Raw genomic sequence first — 25,881 nt, 5'->3', positions numbered from 1 at the left:
TATTATTATTATTAATAATAATAAATATAAAAATATAATAATAATATATACTACATACTGTTCAAAAGTTTGGGGTCAGATATATTTTAAAATATAATTCTTAACAAGGCTGCATTTATTTAATCAAAAATACTGCAAAACAGTGATATTGTGAAATATTATTACAATTTAAAATAGCTTATTTCTATTTGAATACATTTTAAAATGTAATTTATTCCTGTGATCAAAGTTGATTATACTCCAGTCTTCAGTGTCACACGATCCTTCATAAATCTTTCTAATATGCTGATTTTATTATCAATGTTGAGAACACTTGTGCTGCTTAATATGTTTTTCAAAATTCTTGCATGAAAAGAAGGTTAAAAAACAGCATTTGATTGAAATATAAAAAAATAATTATAATTCTATTACTAACCTTGCTGAATAAGTATTCATTTCTTTCCAAATGTCCAAATATTTGACCCAAAACTTTTGAACAGTAGTGTAAAATACCATTATTAATCAATATACATTTATTATTAAATATATAATTTATAAAAACATTTTTTTTAAAATGTGAAATATTTTAGAAAAGCTACTGTAATATAGACTGGGTAAACCCAGCCTGATCTGCGGGCGATTTGATTTCGCCCTGCAACCTGTACATTAATTTCTACTGCTTTTGTTACACTTTTGCGGAAACAAATCACAGACTGGCTTCTCTACCTGACGCGCTATTGGCGGGTTTAACACGATGACGGAGGAGAGAGAAGCGACGGGTCGTTGCCCATTGATCACGCCTCTTGTGGTCTGATTGGTTGAAGGACTATCCAATTGCATACAGAGTAATTTGAATTATGCTCATTTATCATGCCTCTTGTGCAGTAGAAAATACATAGCAGACTCCCCAGACCAGGCACGTGCAGAGGGGGGGGCTTTGGGTGCTGGAGCCCCTGCCCTTTTTCAAAATGAATCAAAAGTGCCCCTCTCAGACAAATATCAATGATAATATCGTGGTCAATAAAACTAAATAAATGTGATTATTATAACATGACAATGTAAACAATAGTAACGAACGGCTCAAAAGTCGGACAATTTCTGTTGAGGCGTTGCTATAACGCGTTGCTATGGGTTGCGCGCGTTTTGATTGACAGCTGATTTTCCTCTGTTCGGAAACGGCTCTCGAGCCAAATATGGTCCTTTCAGAGAGTGTGTGGCCTTACGGGAAAAAATAAACAAATTTTTTTCCCCCTCCATAATCAGAGCTAATGTGTTGATTTAATTACAAATCTATATATTATATATTTTAAAGTATTACACAATTCACCAATGCCCGTTTGTCATGTATATACACCGACCAATCGTGATCTGGCAAAGCAAGTTCAAATTCCATTGGGCGATGAGAAGCGGTAATTTTCTGTTCTTATTCATAAATCGGGTGAAAATGACATGGACAGACGAACTAACGTTTGTGGAACGATTTCCTGCGGTTTGTCTCATTTTATAAATTGCATCACTGACAAAATGGATTTTAACTGACAACAAATAAATCACTGCACAAAACCATGCAGCAGCAAAAGTCGCGTTAATGGTAAGTAGTGTTAAATTCACTTGTATTTATGTATATTGATACACTGTTTACTATTTCATGAAACTGTCAAAGTTAACAAAACCCAAGTGCCACCGGCATCTACAGGCCTATTATGCGAAGTGTAGGCTGGTGAAATGGTTACGTGAAAGGACTTTATTATATTAACGTTACCAGTTTTTAATATTATGCAGCATGATTTATGAAAGAAGTCTCTTATGTTCATCAAGCCTGCATTTATTTGATAAAAAACAGCAATATTGTGAAATATTATTAAAATAATGGTTTTCTATTTTTAAATAATTTTAAATATATTTTGTTCCTGTGATCACAGCTGGATTTTTAGCATCATTACTCCACTCTTCAGTGTCACATGATCATTCAGAAATCATTATAATATGAGGATTTAATGTCAATGATGGAAACTGTGATACTATTTTCAACATTCTTTGATTAATAAAAAGTTAAAAAGAACATTGTAATAATATTTCACAATATTAGGCTACTGTTTTATTTTTGATTAAATAAATGCAGGCTCGATGAGCATAAGGATATATATATTGCCCCTTTTTTACATTTGAGCCCCTGCCCCTGAAGAACTCTCTGCACGGCCCTGCCCCAGACCAATGTTCAATCTTAAATTGAGCTTGGTCTGGTGATAGCCAGATAAAATGTAATAAGCTATCTGTAATAATAGCTATATTCTTAGCTATTTGGCTTAGGGTTAAAATTATTTCCAGCCAAACTGACATCAATCGAAAAGACTAGTTACATTTTGATGAATGATTGCAAGGATTAACATTTTTTTCTTTGGAAACGTATGAATTGTCCATACGAACATGAATTAAGAAAGCAAACAGCGTCCACTTTGATTTCATGTTGACTCTAGGTGGGCTGAGAGGCAGAGACCCTGGATGTACTGTGAGCTTTGTGCAGCATCCAGCAGTGAGAGACACTACAGAGGCCAAAGAGGGACACATTTTCATGTCCCCTGCTGCAGTGTGAGGCGGATGACAGATGCATGGACCATATGGTGAACAGGACGATACTGTCTCTCTGCTTTGTAACTCTGTCTAAATTAATCAGATCAGAGGACTGCCCTGTTGCTGAGGTCACCAACACGCAAGGTCACGGGGTTGATATGAAACATGACAAAACCATCAGCATAAAGACGATAACTGAGTCATTTCTCAGGGTGAGATGCTCATGGGACAAGCTGACGAAGCATTACACAACAACAAGGAGAAGATAACCATTCCACACTTTACCACAGAAGTGAAGGCAGTTGCGGAGTGGAAAAAACGTCTTGGACCTGCTTGTTAACCGAGGTAAACTAGGAATCCGTAACATCAGATACAAAGGTCTTGAGACTCATATACAAACAAAAAAACAATCAAAAACTATTGCTCCCATTATAATCAACTAATCTGTCTACACTTCAAGCTGCGATGTCATATAAATATCATATATCAAATGATATATATATAAAATATATACTGTGTGCGTTTGTGTAAATGATGCTGAATTGAATGTATTAAATATTTAAATAACTTATGACTATCACATTAAAGCCATTTTCTGATGACATAAATAAAGATTTATAATAGGACTGTGACAGATAAAACAAGCACTGACAGATAAAAGCAAACTGCGGATGGATCATAAACTCCCTTCTGTGTCACTAAACAGGTTTCATTCTCCTATTAATAAGACAGCTTTAACATTTCAGCCTTTCATCGCTGCTCTAAATGACACAAATCACTTCATAAGCATGTTCCTCTGTGAGTCACTTTATGAATCAGATACCCATTCAGAGGTTAAGAAATTATATTTTCCTCTCTAAAACCGTAGTGTCTCCGTGACACAGCTTTAGCTCGTCTTTCACAGATATGCCCTCCTGTTTCTCTGGGAGTGTTCACGTGGGATTCTGCCATTAGCAGATAATAGCTGTGCTTTTGCAGAGTCAGGTGTCTCTATCGGCTGTGTGATGGGCTTATCGGTCAACTTATGGCCTGTCTGCACAGGAAAAACCCTGCTAAACTGCTCAGGGTCATTTCCTTGCCTCGAACAATCACTATCAAGTTCATTGTTTCATCCAGGGGCGTAGTTTGCTTGCCAAAACTAGCAAGAACTAGCAAGACCCCCCCCCCCCCCATAGACTTATTTATTATAGACATCACAAGTTCCCATCCGAACTGAACTAGTACCAATTATCTGCACACGCAATATGACTGAAACCCAGTTTGTCTAATTTTACATTTTTACATGAATCACTGTATACAGAGCACTCATAAAGTGTGATGAGATTTGCGTGAGCCGTTCCTATCGTGGCACGGATTATAAAATGTGCGACCATTTTAATTTCTAGTGAGAATTTACTACTACAAACATGACCTAAAACAGCCACATAATCTAAAAAGACTGATGGAAAGAGGAGAAAACATCATCTTGCACCAACATAAATTAGAAGGCTTTTTAAACTACTCATGATAACCCTTACTAGAACTTATCACATTGTAGTAGCCTAACAGTTATTGTGGTACATTTTGACTAAATCGTTGTAGCATTTATAATAGATAATCAGTTAAAGGCTTAGTTCATCCTAAATCATCATTTACTCACCCTGGTGTTGTTCTAATCTTTTTCAAGATTAATACAATCCATGTATCTTCTCAGACATGAAAATACATTGTGTTCGTCACTGATACCCCCACAATGTACAAACCAAATCCAAGCCCTTAGTTTCATCGATACATCTTAAAAAATGGAGTAGTGTAGAAATCGTTGTGTGACGGAGAAATGATTATTTTTACTTTATAGCTGATAAAGATATGATGACAGACATTATAAATCTTAAAAAAATACAAATACTGTATAAAATTATGATATAACTGGGCGATAATATATGGAAGAACATTCGGTTTGTTTAATGCAGGAATTTACTATACTTACACTTGTAGTATTCTCTCCTCCTGGTTCAATCATGTATGTGTGATTCCCATCAAAAAACATCCCACTAGAGAGAGAGGAAAAGAAAGAGAAGGTGAACTGGTGAGTTATACAGTTTAGTGGTTATTATACAAAAACGTTTGATGCCAAATAGAAAAGAGAGCACATGCTAAGCATCAGATTTATGAGCTGAATTGAGCTTGAATTGATTTTAATTTAGAAGTTTGAGTTAGTTTGCAGAATTGCAATTTAAATCTGAATGTAAGTAAAAGTAGAAGTAGAATTTAAATGAACTGAAATTCCAAAAAAGTCATGTAAAAGTCATTTTTAACTATAAAAGTGAATGCTGGCTTGACAAAATACTTGACTAAATTTTTTTTTTAAAAAGCCTTGAAGTTTGGAGTGCCTTATGGGCAGAAAGTATGAACGTTTTTCTAATCAGAATTTTCCACAACGCTTGCTCAATACTGCACAGTATATATTGTAAACTGCATACTAATATAAAAAAATTCTCAAGGTGAGATGCTCAAAAGACAAGCTGACGAAGCATTACGCAACAACAGGGAGAAGAAGATATCCCCATATTCCACATATTACCACAGAAAAAAAAGGCAGTTGTGGAGGGCAAAAAAACCTTATAATGTTTCATGATTAATTCAATGAATAATTTGGTTATCACCTTGGACATTAAAGTGGTGCACAAATGTTTAGCATATGGTAATGAGATTCATTCATCTAGATGTTTCAGTGCTGACTCTCCAAATGCAGGTCATTCTTACACTTGTTGTATACCTGAGGATTAATTAAGCATATGTAGACTGTGTGTGTGTGTGTGTGTGTGTTTATGTGTGTATCCAGACGTCTCTTTTAGCCTTGAGACATGCAGAGAGGATATCATTCTCTGCTCCGATGAAGCCTATCTCTTGGATCAATCAGCCGGTGACTCTCAGAGAGCCTCCAGACAGTGCAGAGACAGTCAAGGTGACTTCTAAAAGCCCTGCGTGCATTAGGAGGACGGTCCAATGCCCTTTAGCCCGACTACATCCATAAATACTGAGTGCTCTCTGGTACCTACCGCACAAATAAATGAATCATGAAAGAATTTTCAATGGATGACTGAAAACGAAAGTTTATCAAGAGAAACACTAGTCTCACATTGTTTTTTTTCAAAACAAATGAAAAAGGATAATTTACGGAACCTACTAGAGAGATTTACCAGCTGACAGCTGATTGGTTGATTGTAATCCATGACATACCTTTCTATCAAAGTTATCTGACATTGTAAAGATGAATTCTTGAAGATGAGTTCTTGTCATATTTTATTACCATTTTCTAAACCATAGCGAATAAACTGTGATAATGTGAGAAAATGTTGAAGGCGTCTGAATAAACTTTGGTTTGACTGTATATATATAACCCCTTCTGTTCGAACCGCCCTGCTCCAAGCGGGACTCGAACCCGGGTCCGCCGGCATGAGAGTCGGATGCTCTAACAAGGAGGCTAAAGGCTGCAACCTCTAGCGTCAGTCGCTATAGTGTCTCTTGAGAACAGAGGAGTGAGGTTTACTCGCACAGCAACTACTAGCTGGCCTCCGTTACATATATGCTGAACAAAATTAGGGGCCCCCGGGACCCCCCCAGCCCGGACCCCCCGAATACAGTAAAACTGCACATTTTAGAGTGGCCTTTTATTGTGGCCAGCCTAATGCACACCTGTGCAATCATGCTGGCTAATCAGTATCTTGATATGCCACACCTGTGAGGTGGATGTATTATCTCGGCAAAGGAGAAGTGCTCACTAACACAGATTTAGACAGATTTGTGAACAATATTTGAGAGAAATAGACCTTTTGTGTACACAGTAAAAGTCTTAGATCTTTGAGTTCAGCTCATGAAAAATGGGGGCAAAAACAAAAGTGTTGCGTTTATAATTTTGTTCAGTGTAGATACATGACAGAACATTGTATCTAAGCTTTGTGTGTGTGTATGCGTAAGATAGATGGATAGACAGACAGATAGACAGATAGACTAATTGTTTTAGGTCAATGATCTGCAAGAAGTAAAATAGCTTTCAGTCAATGAGGGGTTAAAAGTGTCTGGCGTAGGCTGTCATCAGGACATAATTGTTGATTCCTTCATATCTTCTGCAATCATGTTTTTAAAATGATCTATTATAAATGTGTGTTATTTATTGTGTATTATGTTGCTGTACGTGTATGTACACTGCTGTCTACACAAAGAATAGCCTTTAAGGACAAATAAAGTTAACTCAACGACCCATAATATGACAATAATATAAACCACCATAAAACTGCAGTCTCAACAGCACTGCTCCCTCCCTCTCGCACAAACACACTGTTCTCAACACACACTAGAGATAGTTTGATTTTCCCTCTGATACATACGCATATTTACACTACTGTTCAAAAGGTTTTATTTTATTTTTTATAAATGCTGTTCTTTTGAACTGTCTATTCATCAAAGAATGGTGAGCATACAAGATTTCTTTCAAATGAAAAAATAAAATAAAATCTTACTGACCCCAGAACCTTTGATTGATAAAGAACTTTGCTTATGAATGAGTCATTTCTCTTTTAAAGGCGATTTTTGAGAAATGCTGTTGATATTTTAAAATTGACACAAACAAACACACCCCTACCCAAAAGAAACACAGCCCTCACTTCGTTGCTCCACCCCCAAAATAACACACTATGCAAGACAACAACTAACAGCTGGTGCAACAGACAGCTCGGGCAAGTAAGGATGAATCAGCTGTGATGCAACAACAGCATAAAACTTACTTAATCAATTTCCTGTTTGTTTACTGGAATGTGCTCTCTCCATGTTTTTCAGAGAGGCACTCAACATGTGTTAAAACGCATATTTAATCTTCTAGCTGACCAAGACATCCGAGCTCACTGGGGTCTCTTCAGCCTGTCGCTTACATGAACAATTCTGAGTTAGAGAATTTACTTTACATTTCTATATTCAAACACTAGAGAATAATGATGAATATTGTCTGAACTGCTCACTGAGAGAAAGAACATGTTATCAGTATGTTTTGGGAAACTTTCCCGTTTAGAACAGAGCTCGACCAACTTCATCCTTGAAGAGGCTGTGTATCCTGTGTATCTGTGTGTGCGCTAGTATTCTTTGTTACAGGTCAGTATTGGTGAGATGAACAACTGGCACCCTAGGGAGATGGAATAACTTGTTTTCCTCAACAAGTTGGCGGCTAAAAACGCATTCTGCGACCTGGAAGGTCACTTTGTGCCTAAACCAGAGGCCTTGGTGTCAGCTGTATAATCAAATGAGATATACTCCTGCATATCAGTCCATGTTTGGAAATGTTCTAAGTTTATCCATTTCTTAGCCAATCTGAATCATTCAACATGAAGTAATGACGTAGCTGAATGACTTGTGTAAGGTATAATTGCTGTAGAAATGTGAATGTACAGCTTGAGCGGCCTACGAATTCTTTGTGAGTGTTGAAGATGACTTCTACTGATGAAACTGCAAACTGCATCTTCAGTGAAATATTTCTTCAATTAATTTAACCTCTGACTTCGGGTCTTCATTCATCATATCTGGTCCTTGGGTCTTTAACTGTAAATTCCCCTACATCATAGACTATATTGCCAAAAGTTTAGGGACATCTGCCTTTACATGCACATTAACTTTAATGACATCTCATTCTTAATCCGTAGCGTTTAATATGGAGTTGGCCCACACTTTGCAGCTATAACAGCTTCAACTCTTCTGGGAAGGCTTTCCACAAGGTTTAGGAGTGTGTTTATGGGAATTTTTGACCATTCTTCTAGAAGCGTGCGGTCAGGCACTGATGTTGGACGAGAAGGCCCGGCTTACAGTCTCCGCTCGAATTCATCGCAAAGGTGTTCTTTCGGGATGAGGTCAGGACTCAGTCAAGTTCCTCCACACCAAACTCGCTCATCCATGTCTTTATGGACCTTACTTTGTGCACTGGTGTGCAGTCATGCTGGAACAGGAAGGGGCCATCCCCAAACTTTTCGCACAAAGTTGGGAGCATAAAATTGCCCAAAATGTCTTGGTATGCGGAAGCATTAAGAGTTCCTTTTCACTGGAACTAAGGGGCCAAGCCCAACTCCTGAACAACAACCCCGCACCATAATCCCCCCTCCACCAAACTCTACACTTGGCACAATGTAGTCAGGCAAGTACCGTTCTCCTGGCAACCACCAAACCCAGACTCATCGGATTGCCAGACAGAGAAGCGTGCTACATCACTCCAGAGAACACATCTCCACTGCTCTAGAGTCTAGTGGCGGCGTGCTTTACCCCACTGCATCCGACGCTTTGCATTGCACTTGGTGACGTAAGGCTTGGATGAGCTGCTCGGCCATGGAAATCCAATTCATGACGCTCTCTGCGCACTGTTCTTGAGGTAATCTGAAGGCCACACGAAGTTTGGAGGTCTGTAGCTATTGACTCCGCAGAAAGTTGGCAACTTCTGCGTACTGTGCTCCTCAGCATGCGCTGACCACGCTCTGTGTTTTTATGTGGCCTACCACTTTGTGGCTGAGTTCCTGTAGTTCCCAATTGCTTCCACTTTGCTATAATACCACTAACAGTTAACAATGGAATATTTAGTAGTGAGGAAATTTCCCGAATTGCACAGGTGGAATTTGAATTCACTGAGCTCCTGAGAGCGACCCATTCCTTCACAAATGTTTGTAGAAGCAGTCTGCATGCCTAAGTGCTTGATTGTATATACCTGTGGCCATGGAAGTGATTTGAACACCTGAATTCAATGATTTAGAGGGATAGTGTATATAGAGCAGAAACTAAGCAACCGTTGTGTCTGTTTTCAGGACTTCTTGCTGTTTCTCCAGCACTGATCCACTGTTATTTCTCCTATTTACACAGCCAGAACTATGTACTACAAAAAAAAACAATTTCAGCACGCACACACACAGAACAGAAATCTAGAAAATATGTACAAAATTGTTTGTTTGGGTGATGAATTTAATTTTCAACAGCGTTTCTCAGTCTGCAGTAAGCGTTACTTACTGATTTGCAGGCATTTTAAACAGTAATGCCAATTTTTACTGTTCTTGCTCTATTTCATAATGAAAATAGTTCTGAACAAAACAAAACAGTTGCGTCTCGCTGTAACACAGAGTGGTGTTTTGTTCATGAATGAATCAGCCAGAATCAGTACTAATCAGTACGAATGAACGAATCAGTAAATGAATGATCCTTTGACTAACATATTATGACTTGCCATGACCTACTGGCAGTTTCAGTTTCATATGCCAGCAACTTCCCTCTCAAAATGTCTGACCAGTCCAGGGCCATGCTGATTTGCATAATTACTTTAGTGAACCAGATACTAAATCAGGTATCAGATATCAAGCACATTTGAAGGAAAGCTATTTAGGCCGTAAACATTCGAGTGTGATGAGTGTGAATGTAAAGAGTGCTCCATTTCTGAGCAACATCTGACCTGACTCTGTGCATTCACATACAGAGAGAGAGAGAGAGAGAGAGAGAGAGAGAGAGAGAGAGAGAGAGATGGATCTGACCTGACTCCTTCTTACACTAAAAATACAGACGGAAGGAACGGAGATATCCCAGAGGGCCACACAGTGAGGCAGCGTGTGTGTGTGTGTGTGTGTGTGTGTGTGTGTGTGTGTGTGTGTGTGTGTAAGGCTCTATAGAGACTAACTCAACTCTCCTTAGGCACACGGGCAGCTCAGGAACACAGCTAGGTTTACTTCAGCTATGCAGAGAACACAGCAGGTTGCCAATAATACAAACATAAATCTTACAAACACAACAAATATTTTAACCATACAAGAGTGAAGCACAAGGCCAGATGTAATGCAACAAGCATTAAAGCATCAATACAGGAGATAACAACAAAAACACACACACACACACACACACACACACACACACACACACACACACACACACACACACACACACACACACACACACACACACACACACACACACACACACACACACACACACACACACACACACACACACACACACACACACACACACACACACACACACACACACACACACACACACACACACACACAGAGAGAGAGAGACACAAAGAGTGCTGAGAGCATAAGTGTGTGATATGAGAGGAGGATAATAGCATGCTGTAATTGTACAGCTCTAATTGTTGAATGGGATAATCACAGCTTTGGCCTGCTAACATGTGTTTATTTATGAATGCGTATTAGAAAGAGACAGACAGTTCTGTGGGCAACTGTAAGTAAACACTGTGCAGTCAAAACGAAAGCTGCTATTGTAAACCTGTGTGTGTTCGCGTGTTCATTCAGACATGAAGCACAACGTCAGAGGGACTTACTGTAATCCATGGCAAGTTGAAAGCGCCACATATGACTTCAGAATATCACGTACTTTCCCATGGTAGTAACAGTGTTCTCCACCCTGCAGTGAGAAACAAACAATAATCAAAAGCAGCACATACTGTTAATATGAGCTTTGAATGTAGCTCATCCAATTCGAATTTAGTGACTCAAAAGAACCATACCCTTTATAATACTACATTTATTGTTTTGTTTTTAACTGAAGCGCTGTATAATGTGATGCAGCTGTTGAATAATCGTATTTTGAATATACAGTCCATCAGGAAAGTATTCACAGCGCTTCACTTTTTGCACATTTTGTTATGTTACAGCCTTATTCCAAAATGGATTAAATTCATTATTTTCCTCAAAATTCTACAAACAATACCCCATAATGACAACGTGAAAGAAGTTTGTTTTACATTTCTTTCATGTTGCAATTGTGGGGTATTGTTTGTGGAATTTTGAGGAAAATAATGAATTAAATCCATTTTTTGAATAAGGCTGTAACATAAACTGTGGGAAAAGTGAAGCGCTAGGAATACAGGCAAATGCTTCAGAGTCTATGATTGGATCATTATTGCAGTGATTATTATGTTTCTAGCATATGTCAGGACTTCTAACCCTAATTGCTTTTCATTTCTTATACAACCATGTAGGAAGACACATCATGACATACTCCAGGGTGACAATGTCAAGATTCATCAGGCTCAAATTGTGAAAGAATGGTTGGGAGGGAGCATGAAGAATCATTTTCACACATGAATTGGCACCTCTGAGTCCAGACCTTAAATTCATTGAAAGTCTTTGGGATGTGCTGGAGGAGACTTTACAGAGTGCTTGACTCTTGCATTGTCAATACAAGATCTTGACCAAAAATGAATGCACCTCTTGATGGAAATAACATTACATACCAGCTCAACTTTTACTCAAGTTAGTGTAGTAAACGCTGCACAAAGGTATCGCTCATTACAAAGTTGGACACATAATGGTAATTAATATGATTAGCCTTTTGCTTGAAAACATTATCAAACAGCTAGTGTTTGCTAATGTTACAAGAAACCATGTTCACATTCGCCATCTCAGTCTGCCTTCTAAAAAATCAGCTTCCTTAGAAACACTTTGAACATAATAGAACGTCATTGGAAAAAGGCATATAGTTCATAACATCATAATATACATCATATACATAATTCACCCGCTATATTGCTAAATGTACACAATTTTTCATATCAACAGAAAAATATACCAGTATGGCTTCTCTTGAGACTCCCCTTTGCAGCATAATAATGATATGATATGATATGATATAATGAAAAAAACACCACATAGACATATAAACAAGATTAAAAACCTGATTTTCACCACAGGGGGGTCTTTAAATTTTCAATGTGTGGGTCAACATTTATACTGGCTACTTTTGTTTGTACTGAAGCGATCAGAAAATTCGTAAGAGTATTCCTGAGTGTCTGTGTTATTTATGAAATGTTTTTAGTGTAAGTGCTCAACTGCCATTAGGCCTGCAGGTTTTCTCTTCCTGCTTTTTCTCAGAGGACTAAAGCTGCAGCATTTACCAGCAGATCAATTTCATTTCATCCCTTTCTCTTTATTTCACTCTACACTGGACAAGAAGCTTCATACATTGAGGTTCATCCATTCCTCTGCTTCTCTCTTTCCTCCAGCTTGTTCTGGAGAATTTCTGCCTCTTTTTTCCACATGTAGCACTATCTCTCCTCAAGAGTTCTCAGTTAATCAAGAGCCGAGGGCACCACACACACACACACACACACACACACACACACACACACACACACACACACACACACACACACACACACACACACACACACACACACACACACACACACACACACACACACACACACACACACACACACACACACACACACACACACACACACACACACACACACACACACACACACACACAGTCTATTCCTGAAGAGTGCAGTTGTTGTTGAGGCAGCCCTTCTCAGGCTAATGACCCAGCAAGCGCAGAGAGACAGGCTGTGTCCAAAATCTGAAAAATACTGCCTTCTCATGCAGGATACAGAGGTAAGAAGGTATCAAGGGAAACGGGATCTTCTATAACACGAGAAGAAGCCTGAAATTGATTTTTTTTAATATACACTGTTCAAGTTCAAGTTTGGGGTCAGTAAGATTTTCTTAGAAAGAAATGAATACTTCTATTCAGCAAGGGCACATTAAATCGATCCAAAGTCACAGTAAAGACTTTAAATTCATTAACTTTATATTCATCAAAAAATCCTGGAAAAAATGTATTACAGTTTTTACATAAGTTTTAAGAAGCAAACTGTTCAGCATATTAGAATGATTTCTGAAGGATCATCTGACACTGAAGACTGGAGTAATGAAAATGAAAGTTCAAATATCACAGGAATAAATTACATTTTTAAAATGTAAAATAGAAAAATTTAAAATATTTAAAATCAAATAAATGCAGCCATGCTGAGCATAGAGACAGAGCGTATTTAGGCCACGCCCACACCGGGGGGGGGGGGGGGGGACAATCCAACGCTCTCCATTGACTTTGCATTGCGTGAGGCTGCATCCTTGTCATTTCGGACTTATAACCAAAAACCAGAACAATGTCTAAAAGCTGATATGTGACAAGGTGTACAGCAAACAAGCTAAAAAACACAGAAATAAGTTTTTATAAGCTGTCGACCCAAAAAAAACGAGCGTTCAAGAAGATAAAAGTGGATACAGGCAATACGAAGTGAAGCTTCAGCAGGAAGAATGGGTACATTTTGGGATCCTGACACTCAGTATGCCTCAATATGTCTATGTGTGCAGTAAACATTTTGTCACTGTTAAGTCAAATATCCAAATGTCCGTTTTATATATTATATTTACTGTCGCTGATTACGTTCCCCTCTAGTCGTCGTAGTTCTCAGTGTAATATGACCCGCACGCTCTGTCTCAATGCCCTGAATCCACTTTTTTGTACTTAAACGCTCGTTTTTTGGGTCAACAGCTTATAAAAACGTCTGGGTTTTTGCTTCTGGGTTTTGTTTAGCTTGTTTGCTGTACACCTTGTCATATATCAGCTTTTAGACATTGTTCAGTTTTTTTGTTATAAGTCCGAAATGACAAGGAGGCAGCCTCCCGCAATGCAAAGTCAATGGAGAGCGTTTGATTGCCCCCCCCCCCCCCCCCCCGGTGGGCGTGGTCTTCAGATTATGACGCGTGTCGCTCTGTCTTCTGTCTTCAGTTCTTTCAAAAACATTTAAAAAGTCTTAGCAACCTTTTCAATGGTGTGTTTATTAAGTGTATCTTTATGCACACTAGTATACTGTATATAAAAATTGCTATTTTCAGTCCAAAGCAATTTTCTCAAGATTGTTGTTTTTCATTTCAGCTTCCACAAAACATACAGTAAATAAACTTTGCACATAGTTTCTCACCTCATTTTATAGACTATATCGAATTCCTAATTTATCGTGTAAACATCACCAAAATGTGTTTCCTCGAACCTATACATAAAGTGTTTCCATAGATAAAGTCATAAAGACAAAAATATTGCAATAGTAAGAGTATTAACGTTCAAGTTTCATAAGAATATCTCATATTTCAAAAATAAATAAACAAATAAATAAATACTGTATATTAAATGTTGTGTTTCTTCAGCTGTGAAGCTGAATGTTCTTCAATGAATAACAGAGAATATATATTTAAATTATATTAAATATTTAAATATTTAAAGAAATTAATTTTGGAATGGGAAATTCCAAAAAACAATGAATGCCTGGGTCCCAAGAAGAAATGATATATAAATTATATATATATATATATATGATAGCGTTTTGTATGATTTGTATAATGCTAAATATGTAGTTAAACTAATTTGCTCACTATTGCAGTTGGGAGATGAAGCTAAATATATCTGTGCTTTTGCTCTAGAATTCGTTCAGTGGCTCTCTTTCTCTCTCTTCATCCTCTGCCTCTTCATCCATCCCTCTGTTATTCCCTCCTTCCTCACAGAGCCCTCAGCTCTATTTTTTAGAGCTTACATGCACACTGTTTCCTCTGGCTCTACAGCTGGGGTGTGAGCTATGCGGATTTGAATTTCTTCACTGAGGGCTTCTAAACTCAGATCATTAACTAAAAAAAATACATAAAACATGTTAAATGGGCCATATTGAAGTTCAATCATAGAATATGGCCCTTTTAAGAGTTTCTAAAAAATAACTGAGAAGCCAGACATGTCCACTATACATAACGTATATAAAACACACCTTAAGACAAGGGTGTCCGACATGCAGCACACAAACAGGACGGTGAACGTGATTTCACCAAGTACATGTTCCTGGAACAACATTCCAGTCAACCATTCAGATTTGCAGGACAAGTTTACAGTTTATGTCAAGTTTAGGCTTACAACCTGATGTAGGTTTCCCTCTGATTTTATAGTTATGGGTAGGGTTAGGGTCTAAATTTTCAGACAGGAATGTTGTTCCAGAATCAACAAAATAAATTAACCCAGGAACATGTCTTACTTGGCAAAATCATGGTGATCCAAATGGGACACAGTATCCCTGCCCCTGTGTGAGTGTATGACAGGAACAATCTGCCACTGGGCTAAAACAGGCAAACACCTTCTGCTCTGGGTGTTATGAGTCCCATCTGAACATGCACATCTCAGTACACTGACAGAATGAAGCTGAGAGTCCCAGTGTGGCACAAAGACAGATCTGATAAGACTATATTCACTGTCCCAAAGCGAAACACACAGCCATAGAGGGGAAAAAAGAGGGTCAAGGCATTTGCATGAATTTTATTGTAAGTTGAATAAACCCGGACTCCAAGAAAACTCCAGAAAACTACATCCAACAATCAGGCCTTCGAGTTTGAATGCCTTATTTTTTTTTCTTGTATCCACCTTTGTATCCACATGCTTTTGTTAAACTTCTGTTAAACTGTACACAATCTGTGACAGTCAGTGAAATGTTCGCTGAATGCAATAATACGTTTTTTTTTTTTTTTTACAACCGCACAATGACATTATTCTTGTATCTATTATATCTATAGAATTTTTATTTAAAGCTGTAAAAGCATCAACAAAGTAGCTACATCCAACAGACCATGAATAACCCCAAAAGTGTGATTCTTTCCACAGCAATATTTTCTTCACTGTGGTAATATAGCCTATATCTGTATTATGAAACATACGTTGCTGTAATCAAAAATGTTCATTAACTTTACCATTGCGTGATAATATTTCAAAGTTCTTTCTGTCATTTTGACAGATAATAAATTGTATTTACCTGCTTTAGAAACATTCCAGTAAACATTTTAGACCATTACAGTTTAAAGCATGTGAACTCAAACCTGGAAAGAAACGTGAGGATTTGGGGAGAATTCTAGAAATTATTTGTACATTCCATAGATCATTCATGGGATATATCGTAAATTAAATGGTGAGAACAGATCGCAAATGCAGAGTATATGTTGTCTTCTGCTGAGTCGCATCTTTTGTTGTTTCCATTGTCAGAAGTTGTGAATGGTACCCTAATTCCAAACCGTACCACACCACTTTTTTGGCACCCTTTAGTTGGGGTACCTAGCACAGTAGTCTGGTTCTAAAGGGTGGAGCTAGACTCATTGCAGAACGTTGATTGGTTGACAGAGAATTGTCAGTTGCATGTGCTTTTTTGGCTGTGTTTTTCCTTGCAGCCTTGGTTCAAACAAAGCGTGTCTTCTTCTTGTGAACAACAACCACTTGCCGAGAAGCAAGAACAAGATCTGCTGTATGTCGTCCACTGTTGTTTACTGTGTCGCTTTCTTCTTTGCGCGAGAATGACGTTGATCTCTACACCATGCCTATCAAGTAAGGGTGCTGTTGGTGGTGGAAATGCAAGCCGGATCAAGGTTTAGCGTCCCGAATCGTACTGAACTGTGCTGCACTGAACCGTACCACTTACTATATCACTAATAAAGCGTTACGTTAATCTCATGGCGTCTGAAAAAAATATGAAGGAAAATGTATAGCTCATTAAATTCAAAACTGATGGATAATGATTACTGACAGATAATGACGGATAATGATTACTGACGGCGCACGCTTATTTTTTTTAATAATTCATTTTAGTCTTTTTGAATGGACGTTCTCCAAACCAGAAGTGTGACCCATAATTCAAAACGCAGTAGGCTCGTCAACAAAAAGGTGGATAAACAAACCCTTTCAAATATATGCTTGCCTAGCTTGAGCATGCTTTTTAAAACAAAAAAGAGTTTATACTCACTTTGTTGACAAATGACGTCCCCTCCTCTGATATGTGCCTCTCAATGTAATTTGATGATAGAAGATCACTGCAAAAAAGAGCAGAAGTACACAGTTGGCAAAAAAGTTAAATATTCTCTGTTATTAAAGCTACACTATGTAACTTTTCCGTCCACTAGAGGTCGCCTGTTCAAAACAAAGGCGTAGTTTGATGACGCCAGGTTTGAGCGCAGAATCTCGGGACATGGTCTTCACCTCACAGCCGGTGGAAAACAGTCAGGATAGGACTCGGGCAGAAATCATGTTCATGGATGCGATTATTAACATTACTGTAGTCTGAAGCAGAGCAGGAGCGAGTGTTGTGGAGCTGAGCAAGGCCGCAGGAGCGATTGAAGAGCGGGACTGTTATTATGGCATAGTCACTGGCGGGACTTTTATTATGACACGGTTGCCGGCGGCACTTCCTCTTCTCCAGTGCTGAGTGTGAGGTAACGCAGCTCTGTTTATCGTATTAGATATATCTGAGTGTGTTGAAAAGGAAGTTATGACGTTCGCTCGGCGGCTGCTATGACACTTGTTCACACTGCAGTGAGAGTAAAGTGTTTCACTGAATAAAACCGGAGACCGAGGGTGACGCAGATATGACGCAATCGACAGGCGACTCCCTCACACGCATAGCTCACACGTCCCGGCTCCTTGGTTAAAATAGCAATTTTCTCACGATTTACAAATAGTTGAAAACATTTGGGATATTCTAAGTACTCAACCAAACAAAATATATAACACTGGCCTAGTGGTTTCTGGATGTTTTACTGCAAAAATCCTACATAGTTCACCTTTAATTTGTTAAATACTATTCTGATAGATAGCTAGATAGCTGGATAGATAGCTACACACAGAGAAAAAGGGTGTCAAAATTGTACCTTTAGGGGTACAACAGCATGTCGCTGGGGCAGTACCCTTAAAAGGACCTGCATATTAGTACCTTAGAGTACAAATACGTACCTTAAGGTCCTAATATGAACCTTTTTGTGGTAAAAAAAAAAAGGTACAAATGTGTCCTTTTAAGGGTACTGCCCCAGCGACAAGCTGTTGGTCAAACCTTTCTCTGTGTAGATAGATAGATAGATAGATAGATAGATAGATAGATAGATAGATAGATAGATAGATAGATAGATAGATAGATAGATAGATAGATAGATAGATAGATAGATAGATAGATAGATAGATAGATAGATAGATAGATAGATAGATAGATAGATAGATAGATAGATAGATAGATAGATAGATAGATAGATAGATAGATAGATAGGTAGATAGATAGATAGATAGATAGATAGATAGATTTGTGGAGAAGAAAAATAGACTGTCTGAGGAATATCTGCACTGTAAATATGATTCATCATCATCTTCCAAAACACATCACTGCTGCTGATCCTGGCATCACACATTTAACGATCAGATCAAATCAACACTCATGTCACTCATGGATGCTTATCTAACAGAGGACAGAAATGGAACCGAGTCTGGAATGGGATCTGCGTTCCAACACAGACAGTCATGAACACAGTTAACCTGAGGAGAGATCCACGGCTGATTTCACACATCACAACTCACACTAAGTTGTGTTCAAGGACATTTCAGTGTGTGTGGCATGCAAGAAGGCAATGCTCAAGAAGGAGTTCACTAACAATTCATTTGGAGTGCACATTTTAGTTTTTTGTTAGCCAAATGCAATTGCAATATTAAAAAAACGGCAATGTAGCAAAAAGAAAAACAGATCGAGCGCAGGAGGAGAGAAGGGTGAAAGTGTCTCCCAGCAGGAGCTCTGACTGTGAGATCAGTTACCATGAGCTCATCGCCACGACAATCACAGCTTGACATCGAACCAGTTTTTAAAGACAGAAACATACGTCTTCAACAGCTGTTCACTAAACAGGTGATTAGCAGGATATTTACGGTGCTGCAGTGCTGTAACGTGCCAAAAAAAAAAAAAAAACCCGATATGTTTGTGTTTACAGACTCATTCTGTGGTAAATGCGGAGAGGGGCAAGGCAGAAATCAAAACATTGATCCAAGGACTAATAGAGGACAGGACAAAACCAGGGGCTAGAGAGAGAAAGACTGAGCATTGAGAGAGGATCAGAATAGGAGAAGATAAAGAGAGAGTGATAAAGTGGGATGTCAGAGCAAAGAAACCTTGTGATTGATGATAAGAGCTGCCGTTGCACACACACAATCATATACACATGCACCATCTCAGCCTCCAGTTGCTACATTCTTCCATCCGTCACCTCCCTTTCCCCACCCTTATTTGACAATAGTGGGTGAAAATTTGCTGACACTAAATTTTTCTTACTGGCCATGAAACTGCATTTTGCATTTCAATGAAACGAAATTATATAAATATACAATAAATAATAACAATGATTTATTATTTAACTTTTTCTTTGCATATCTCCATATTTGAGACAAACAGAGTGGGACTTTATGTCACTCGCAGCATCATGTACAAGATCAGTCTCTTTGCTAAACTGCATTTGTCACTGCGATTTTGTTCCTTATATTTTCATTTTTCTTCAGTATTGTCTGAGCATGCAGGGGACCTTTGGTGATCTCAGTCTCCAATAAAAGCAAAAACCCGTCATGTGTCTGCACTGTAGATGTACAGATGCAGTGGAACGCTACAGTATATAGTGCTTTGTGAAATGTGAAGGTAAAGGCTGATAACAGATTTCAGCTTTAATTGCTTTGGGATTTGAATAATTTATACGGAAACCCCCACAATTCCCCATCCCATACCAATCCATCCCTCTTCACACACACACACACCCTGCCCTACAAACATTTTAATATGGCACTGTGCACTGTCACATGACTAGAAAATGGCTCTCATTTCTCATGTAAAGCTTAATGGACTGATCCATTGTATGAGACAGACACAGAGAGAGAGACATGCTAATTAAAGAGGGAGACCAGAGGACTAGAAATGAAAGGGTTTACAGAAGAAAGAACAGATTGTGTGTCAAGTAGTGCCGTATTATCTGCGTGTGAGGTGAAAAGGTTCTCCAGACATTTGCTCTGTTCCGAAACCGAACGAGCTGCTTACCTGAACTGCATTTTAGGACATCATGCCATAATTATGCTGTCATATGATACCTTTAGCCAAATTTTAAGGTTGCATTGCATGTAAAACTACAGTGTGCCAGGATGCAGGGAAAGGCATTATTTTAGGTTTCTTCCTCAGCAAGGAAACATTAAATTGATCAGAAGTGACAGTATAGATATTAATAATATTACAAAAAAAATGTTTTCAAATAAATGCAGCTCTTTTGAAATTTCTATTCATCAGAGAATGCAGGAAAAAAATTCATCTACACTCTAACCCAAGTTGGATTGAAAATGGACTAACCCTGCAATTGGGTTGTTTTAACCCAGCGGTTGGGTTAAATGTTTGCTTAAAACAACCCAATTGCTGGGTTAGTCCATTTTCAACCCAAGTTGGGTTATTTTTAACCCAGCATTTTTTAGAGTGTAGGTTCCCATAATATAAAGCTGTTTTCAACACTGATAATAATAAGAAATGTTTATTACAATGATTTTTGAAAATGTACAAAAATAGAAAAAAAATGTTATTTTAAGTTGTTGTAGTAATATTTTACTGTATGAAATAAATGCAGCCTTGGTGAGCATAAGATCTTTTTTCCAAAACTTCCCTATTGTGATATATATCCGAGCAAAATGGCTTCTGGGAAAAAGCAAAAATGTAGGGCGGGACTTCATTTTGTCCATCGGTAATTGATTGAATGGTTGGATGGGTTGTGGGTTGCTATTGGTGGATCTCATGTGAGTGACAGGTTGTCCCGCCCTCGCTCCAGTAAACATGACATGGGAGAAGAGGAGATGTCGCTGCAATTAGTTATTTTGATTAAAGATTAAGAAATAAAAAATAATGCTGACCCCAAACTTGTGAACGGTAGGTTTTATATAAATATATATATTTGCACAAAATAACATATATGCAAATTTGTAAGACAAATTGTCTCATGTATATGCACACAAGCATCTTTAGAGATTGTGTAGCGTGTAAGTCTGGTTCTAGACCCTGGAGACCAGCAGAAGAACATCTCCCCTGAGGACAGGACACCATCTAGCACAGCAAACCCTAATCTCTGATCTAATTAGCACTCAAAAGCATTCCAGTTCACTTTTTATATGGCACACTTAAAATGAGTGTAAACAAATGTTTTGTAGTAGACAGTGTGCTGTTTCCACCATTTAGATTCTATTGAAGTTTGGAGACTTGATCGGATTCCTGTGATTTATGTGTGTTTGAGATGAAGACAGTGACTCAAAATCCCTTTGAGAAAACACAATGTTCAATAGAGATTCGTGTTCACAGACAAAAACAACAACATTAGACAGAAGTGAATGCTATATAAGCCATCTAGAGTTCAATGAGCTATAAAAACATAAACATCATGTTAAAATATCGTGTGAGAGCATTTGTGAACGTGTGTGTGTGTGTGTGTGTGTGTGTGTTTGGAAAAGCTGATGTCAGTAGGCCTGTAACGTGTGTGCTGAGCTCTTCAGCTCTTTTAAACCTGCAGCACTGCTCATGTTCCCAAAGAGACAAAACTGCATCCTCAGCAAACAAGAGACCTGCACACGTCCAGCCTTTACCAACAAACATTTACAGTGCTAACAAATAATCACAACAATTAAATGAAATCTGCTCACAATAGGAGGAATCAGATAAATGTAACCATAAAACATGGATGAACTCGCGGACACAGGAAAGGTCTTTGCGATGTAAGATTTGGTGTATTTCAAAGAGAAACCCTTCCCCCATAACAAGACATATTCTGAGGGGAGCAGGTGCAGTCGTTCTCATTGTTAACGTGTGTGTTTCACCAGCCCCTCCCACTGAGCTTGTTAATATCAAATATATTCATCATTTACACTGAATGGCTTTTGCTTCACAATCAAATAAAAAAGGGATTTCTAACAGATTAAATATGTTAGCATAAACAGAATATTACACTGTTATATATATATATATATATATATATATATATATATATATATATATATATATATAAGGCATACCATTATGACCACCTTCCTAATATTGTGTTGGCCCCCATTTTGCTGCCAAAACAGGCCTGATCCATTGAAGCATGGACTCCCCTAGACCCCTGAAGGTATGCTGTGGTATCTGGCACCAAGATGTTAGCAGCAGATCCTTTAAGTCCTGTAAGTTGCAAGGTGGGACCTCCATGGATCGGAATTGTCTGTCCAGCACATCCCACAGATGCTCGGTTAGATTGAGATCTGGAGAATTTGGAGGCCAAGTCAACACCTCAAACTCTACAAGTCTACTCCACACCTCCAAGTCAAAACCTCAAACAGCCTGACTGATCTGCAGCTATGCAGCCCCATATGCAACTATCTTTTCTATCAGAACCAGCATGAACTTCTTGAGCAATTTGAGCTACAGTAGCTCGTCTGTTTGATCGGACCACACGGTCTTAGCTCCCCACGTGCATCAATGAGCCTTGGCCACCCATGACCCATGATTATTTTCACACAAAAAATGCCCGTTTTAAGACGAGCAAAAGCCCGTTTTAATAGTGAGATTTTTGTATGCACAAGGAGTCTGACAACAGCCGGTACGCTCCACACAGATATCTGATCTCACCATCATCAAGTCTCTCTGTGATTACATGAAGAAACAGAAAAAACCAAGACAGACTACATCAAGAAGAACTGTGGCAACGTCTACAAGACGCTTGAAGAAACCTGCCCGCAAATCTACCTGAAAAACTATGTGCAAGTGTACCTAGGACGAAATCTGTTTTAAACGCAAAGGGTGGTCACACCAAATATTGATTTGATTTAGTTAACAGAAGTTAATTGATATAGAAAATCTATTCATGACATTATTTTTGAAAGCATCCTCACTTTACAGCCTTATATATATAAATATATACACACACACACACACTTGTTCAACTGCTAGTTAATACTGAAATGGCAGAAACTGCTGATCTACTGGGGATTTCCATGCACAACCATCTCTAGGGTTTATATTAGAGAATGGTCCGAAAAAGAGAAAATATCCAGTGAGCGGCAGTTCTGTGAGCAAAACTGCCTTGTTGATGCCAGAGGTCAGAGGAGAATGGCCAGACTGGTTCGAGCTGACAGAAAGGCAACAGTAACTCAAATAAGCACCAGTTACAACCGAGGTCTGCAGAAGAGCATCTCTGAACAACACGTCAAACCTTGAAGCAGACGAACTACAGCAAAAGAAGACACAGCGGGTGACACTCCTGTCAGCTAAGAACAGGACAATGAGGCCACAATTCACACCTGCTCACCAAAATTGGACAATAGGAGATTGAAAAAACGCTTCCTGCATCTGATTTGTTTGTTTTTTAGTGGATTTCTGTTGCAACATTCATATGGTAGGGTTAGAATTTGGCGTAAACAAAATGAAAGCATGGATCCATTCTGCCTTGTATCAACGGTTCATGCTGGTGCTGGTGGTGTAATGATGTGTGAAATATTTTCTTGGCACACTTTGGACATCGTTTAAACGCCACAGCTTACATGAGTATTATTGCTGACCATGTCCATCCCTTTATGACCACAGGACCAATCTTCTACTCCCAGCAGGATAACACTCTATGTCACAAAGCTCAAATCATCTCAAACTGGTTTCCTGAACATGGCAATGAGTTCACTACTCAAATGGCCTCAACAGTCACCAGATCTCAATCCAATAGAGCCTTTGGGAAGTGGAATGGGAAATTCGCGTCATGGATGTACAGCCGACAAATCTGATATTTCCTGGTTGTTCATGACTATGGATACTAGATATTCAAAATCAAACAGAGGTGGTTAAGTGGTGAATTACAGATCTAACTTTAAATAGATACTGTTAGTAACTTAGCACACTAAAGCACAGCAAGCTGTCAGCACATTAAAAAACCCATTCTGAGAAGTTGCATCTCTAAATTCATCCCCTTTACTTTTTAATTATAAAAAATACTAAAGTTTCTAGTTGACTAATCAGTTTAAAAGTATGTTTTACATTACAAAGCATCATTTAAATATCACTACAAAAGGCAGAGAAGCCTTGAAGTAAAGGCAGAATTTTGGCAGACTTTTAATGAGAAGTACTTCTCAACCTTGGCAGTTGTGGGTTTTTCATTACACCATTATTAAACACAAAATTAAATGTGCCACAGCATGTTAAACAAAGCAAACCAGTTTAGCCTCATTAAATGATCAAATGATACATATTCACCATTCAGAGAAAGAGAGAAAGGGAGAAAAAGAGATGCGCTATATTTTAATAGTTACGAATCATCTATGTAAAGTGAGTCTATGTTTATGATGGACAGATAAAGTAGGACATCCCAAAAATCTGAAATTGTCTTTTTTCTCTGTGCGTATTTGTGTGAAATATATAAGCAAGAGCCCTGAGACTCTGACGCCAGCTGTTTTTCTCTCGGATCTCTCTCCTCCATCACACACCCACACAGACTCAAGGGTGCATGAAAAATGCTGGTTGGTCAGACTTTCACTCTCCCTCCATCTAACAACTTATTCACTTTATCTCTCTCTCTCTCTGCCTCTTTCTCATGTTCTGTCTATCTTTCCTCCACCACGCAGTTTCCTGAAGGGATGGTAAAATGCAGCTATATAAATGATACTATATCAAATTAAGCAATATAAGCATTTGCGGGTGAACACCAGATGAGGATAATTCAAATACATTACATCATTATGGCAGAAGATATTAGAAAATATTGGCTTAACATGTCAATATATTGTTTGTTTTATTTACATCTGATTTCTGTTGTAACTCTAATTCAGCTTTCAGTGCTTACATGTGCATTTATTATACTGTGACACATTAACATTACAGTTCTTTAAGGGTCCAAGTGCTCTTAAACAGAAATATAAGTGTAGAGCCCTGTCATCAATGTCTATTTTTGTTATATAAAGCGAATTATATTGGATACAAAATAACCCAACCCTAATAGAACCGGTTCTATTTTAGATAATGTGTAAAAGAGTGAGCACCCCAAAATAAAACAAAGACACAAAGAGACATCTCACACACACACACACACACACACACACACACACACACACACACACACACACACACACACACACACACACACACACACACACACACACACACACACACACACACACACACACACACACACACACACACACACACACACACACACACACACCTCAGGTGCAATTGCCATCTGAAATTAAACCATTGATGGTGTCTGGAGGTGTGTATTTGGACTCTTTTTATGCATGCTGAACACAGTTGACATGATGATGAATGTAAATGACAATGCATGAAGTGTTCAGCCGAGGTGTGTGTGTATCTCTAAAAGAAACCACTGTGTTTTTAACTTGATTTATAATTGCAAGCACATGGAAATATACTGCCCGGCCAAAAAATAATAATTGATGTTTGGATTTAAATAGGCAAATGCTTAAGAGTCTATGATAGGATCATTACTGCAGTGATTATATGTTTGGCAACAGTTCTTCTAACCCTAATTGAATAATTGAGTGTGTAGCGTTTAATTTCTTAAACACATCATGGCCATATTCCAGGATGACACTGTCAAGATGCATCAGGCTGTGAAAAGAATGGTTGGGAGGGAGCATGAAGAATCATTTTCA

At 38.3% G+C, this 25,881-nt stretch overlaps 1 protein-coding gene across 1 annotated transcript in view; it reads right to left on the bottom strand.

Annotated features, from left to right (window-relative positions):
• The window catches only part of adam22 (ADAM metallopeptidase domain 22), a gene marked incomplete at its 5' end in the record, with an annotated part of 77,498 nt that overhangs the window by 38,730 nt on the left and 12,887 nt on the right, over nt 1-25,881 (bottom strand). Inside the window, 3 exons of the mRNA XM_079837189.1 lie at nt 4,520-4,583; nt 10,889-10,971; nt 17,177-17,243. Coding sequence (XP_079693315.1) covers nt 4,520-4,583; nt 10,889-10,971; nt 17,177-17,243 — 214 coding nt within the window. The remainder of the gene's footprint in view (nt 1-4,519; nt 4,584-10,888; nt 10,972-17,176; nt 17,244-25,881) is intronic.

The sequence above is a fragment of the Gobio gobio genome (assembly GCF_949357685.1).
Source record: "Gobio gobio genome assembly, chromosome: 15".
NCBI lineage: Eukaryota > Metazoa > Chordata > Actinopteri > Cypriniformes > Gobionidae > Gobio > Gobio gobio.
Note: the sequence above shows the minus strand (reverse complement) of the source record. Positions and strands in the feature narration are given on the sequence as shown.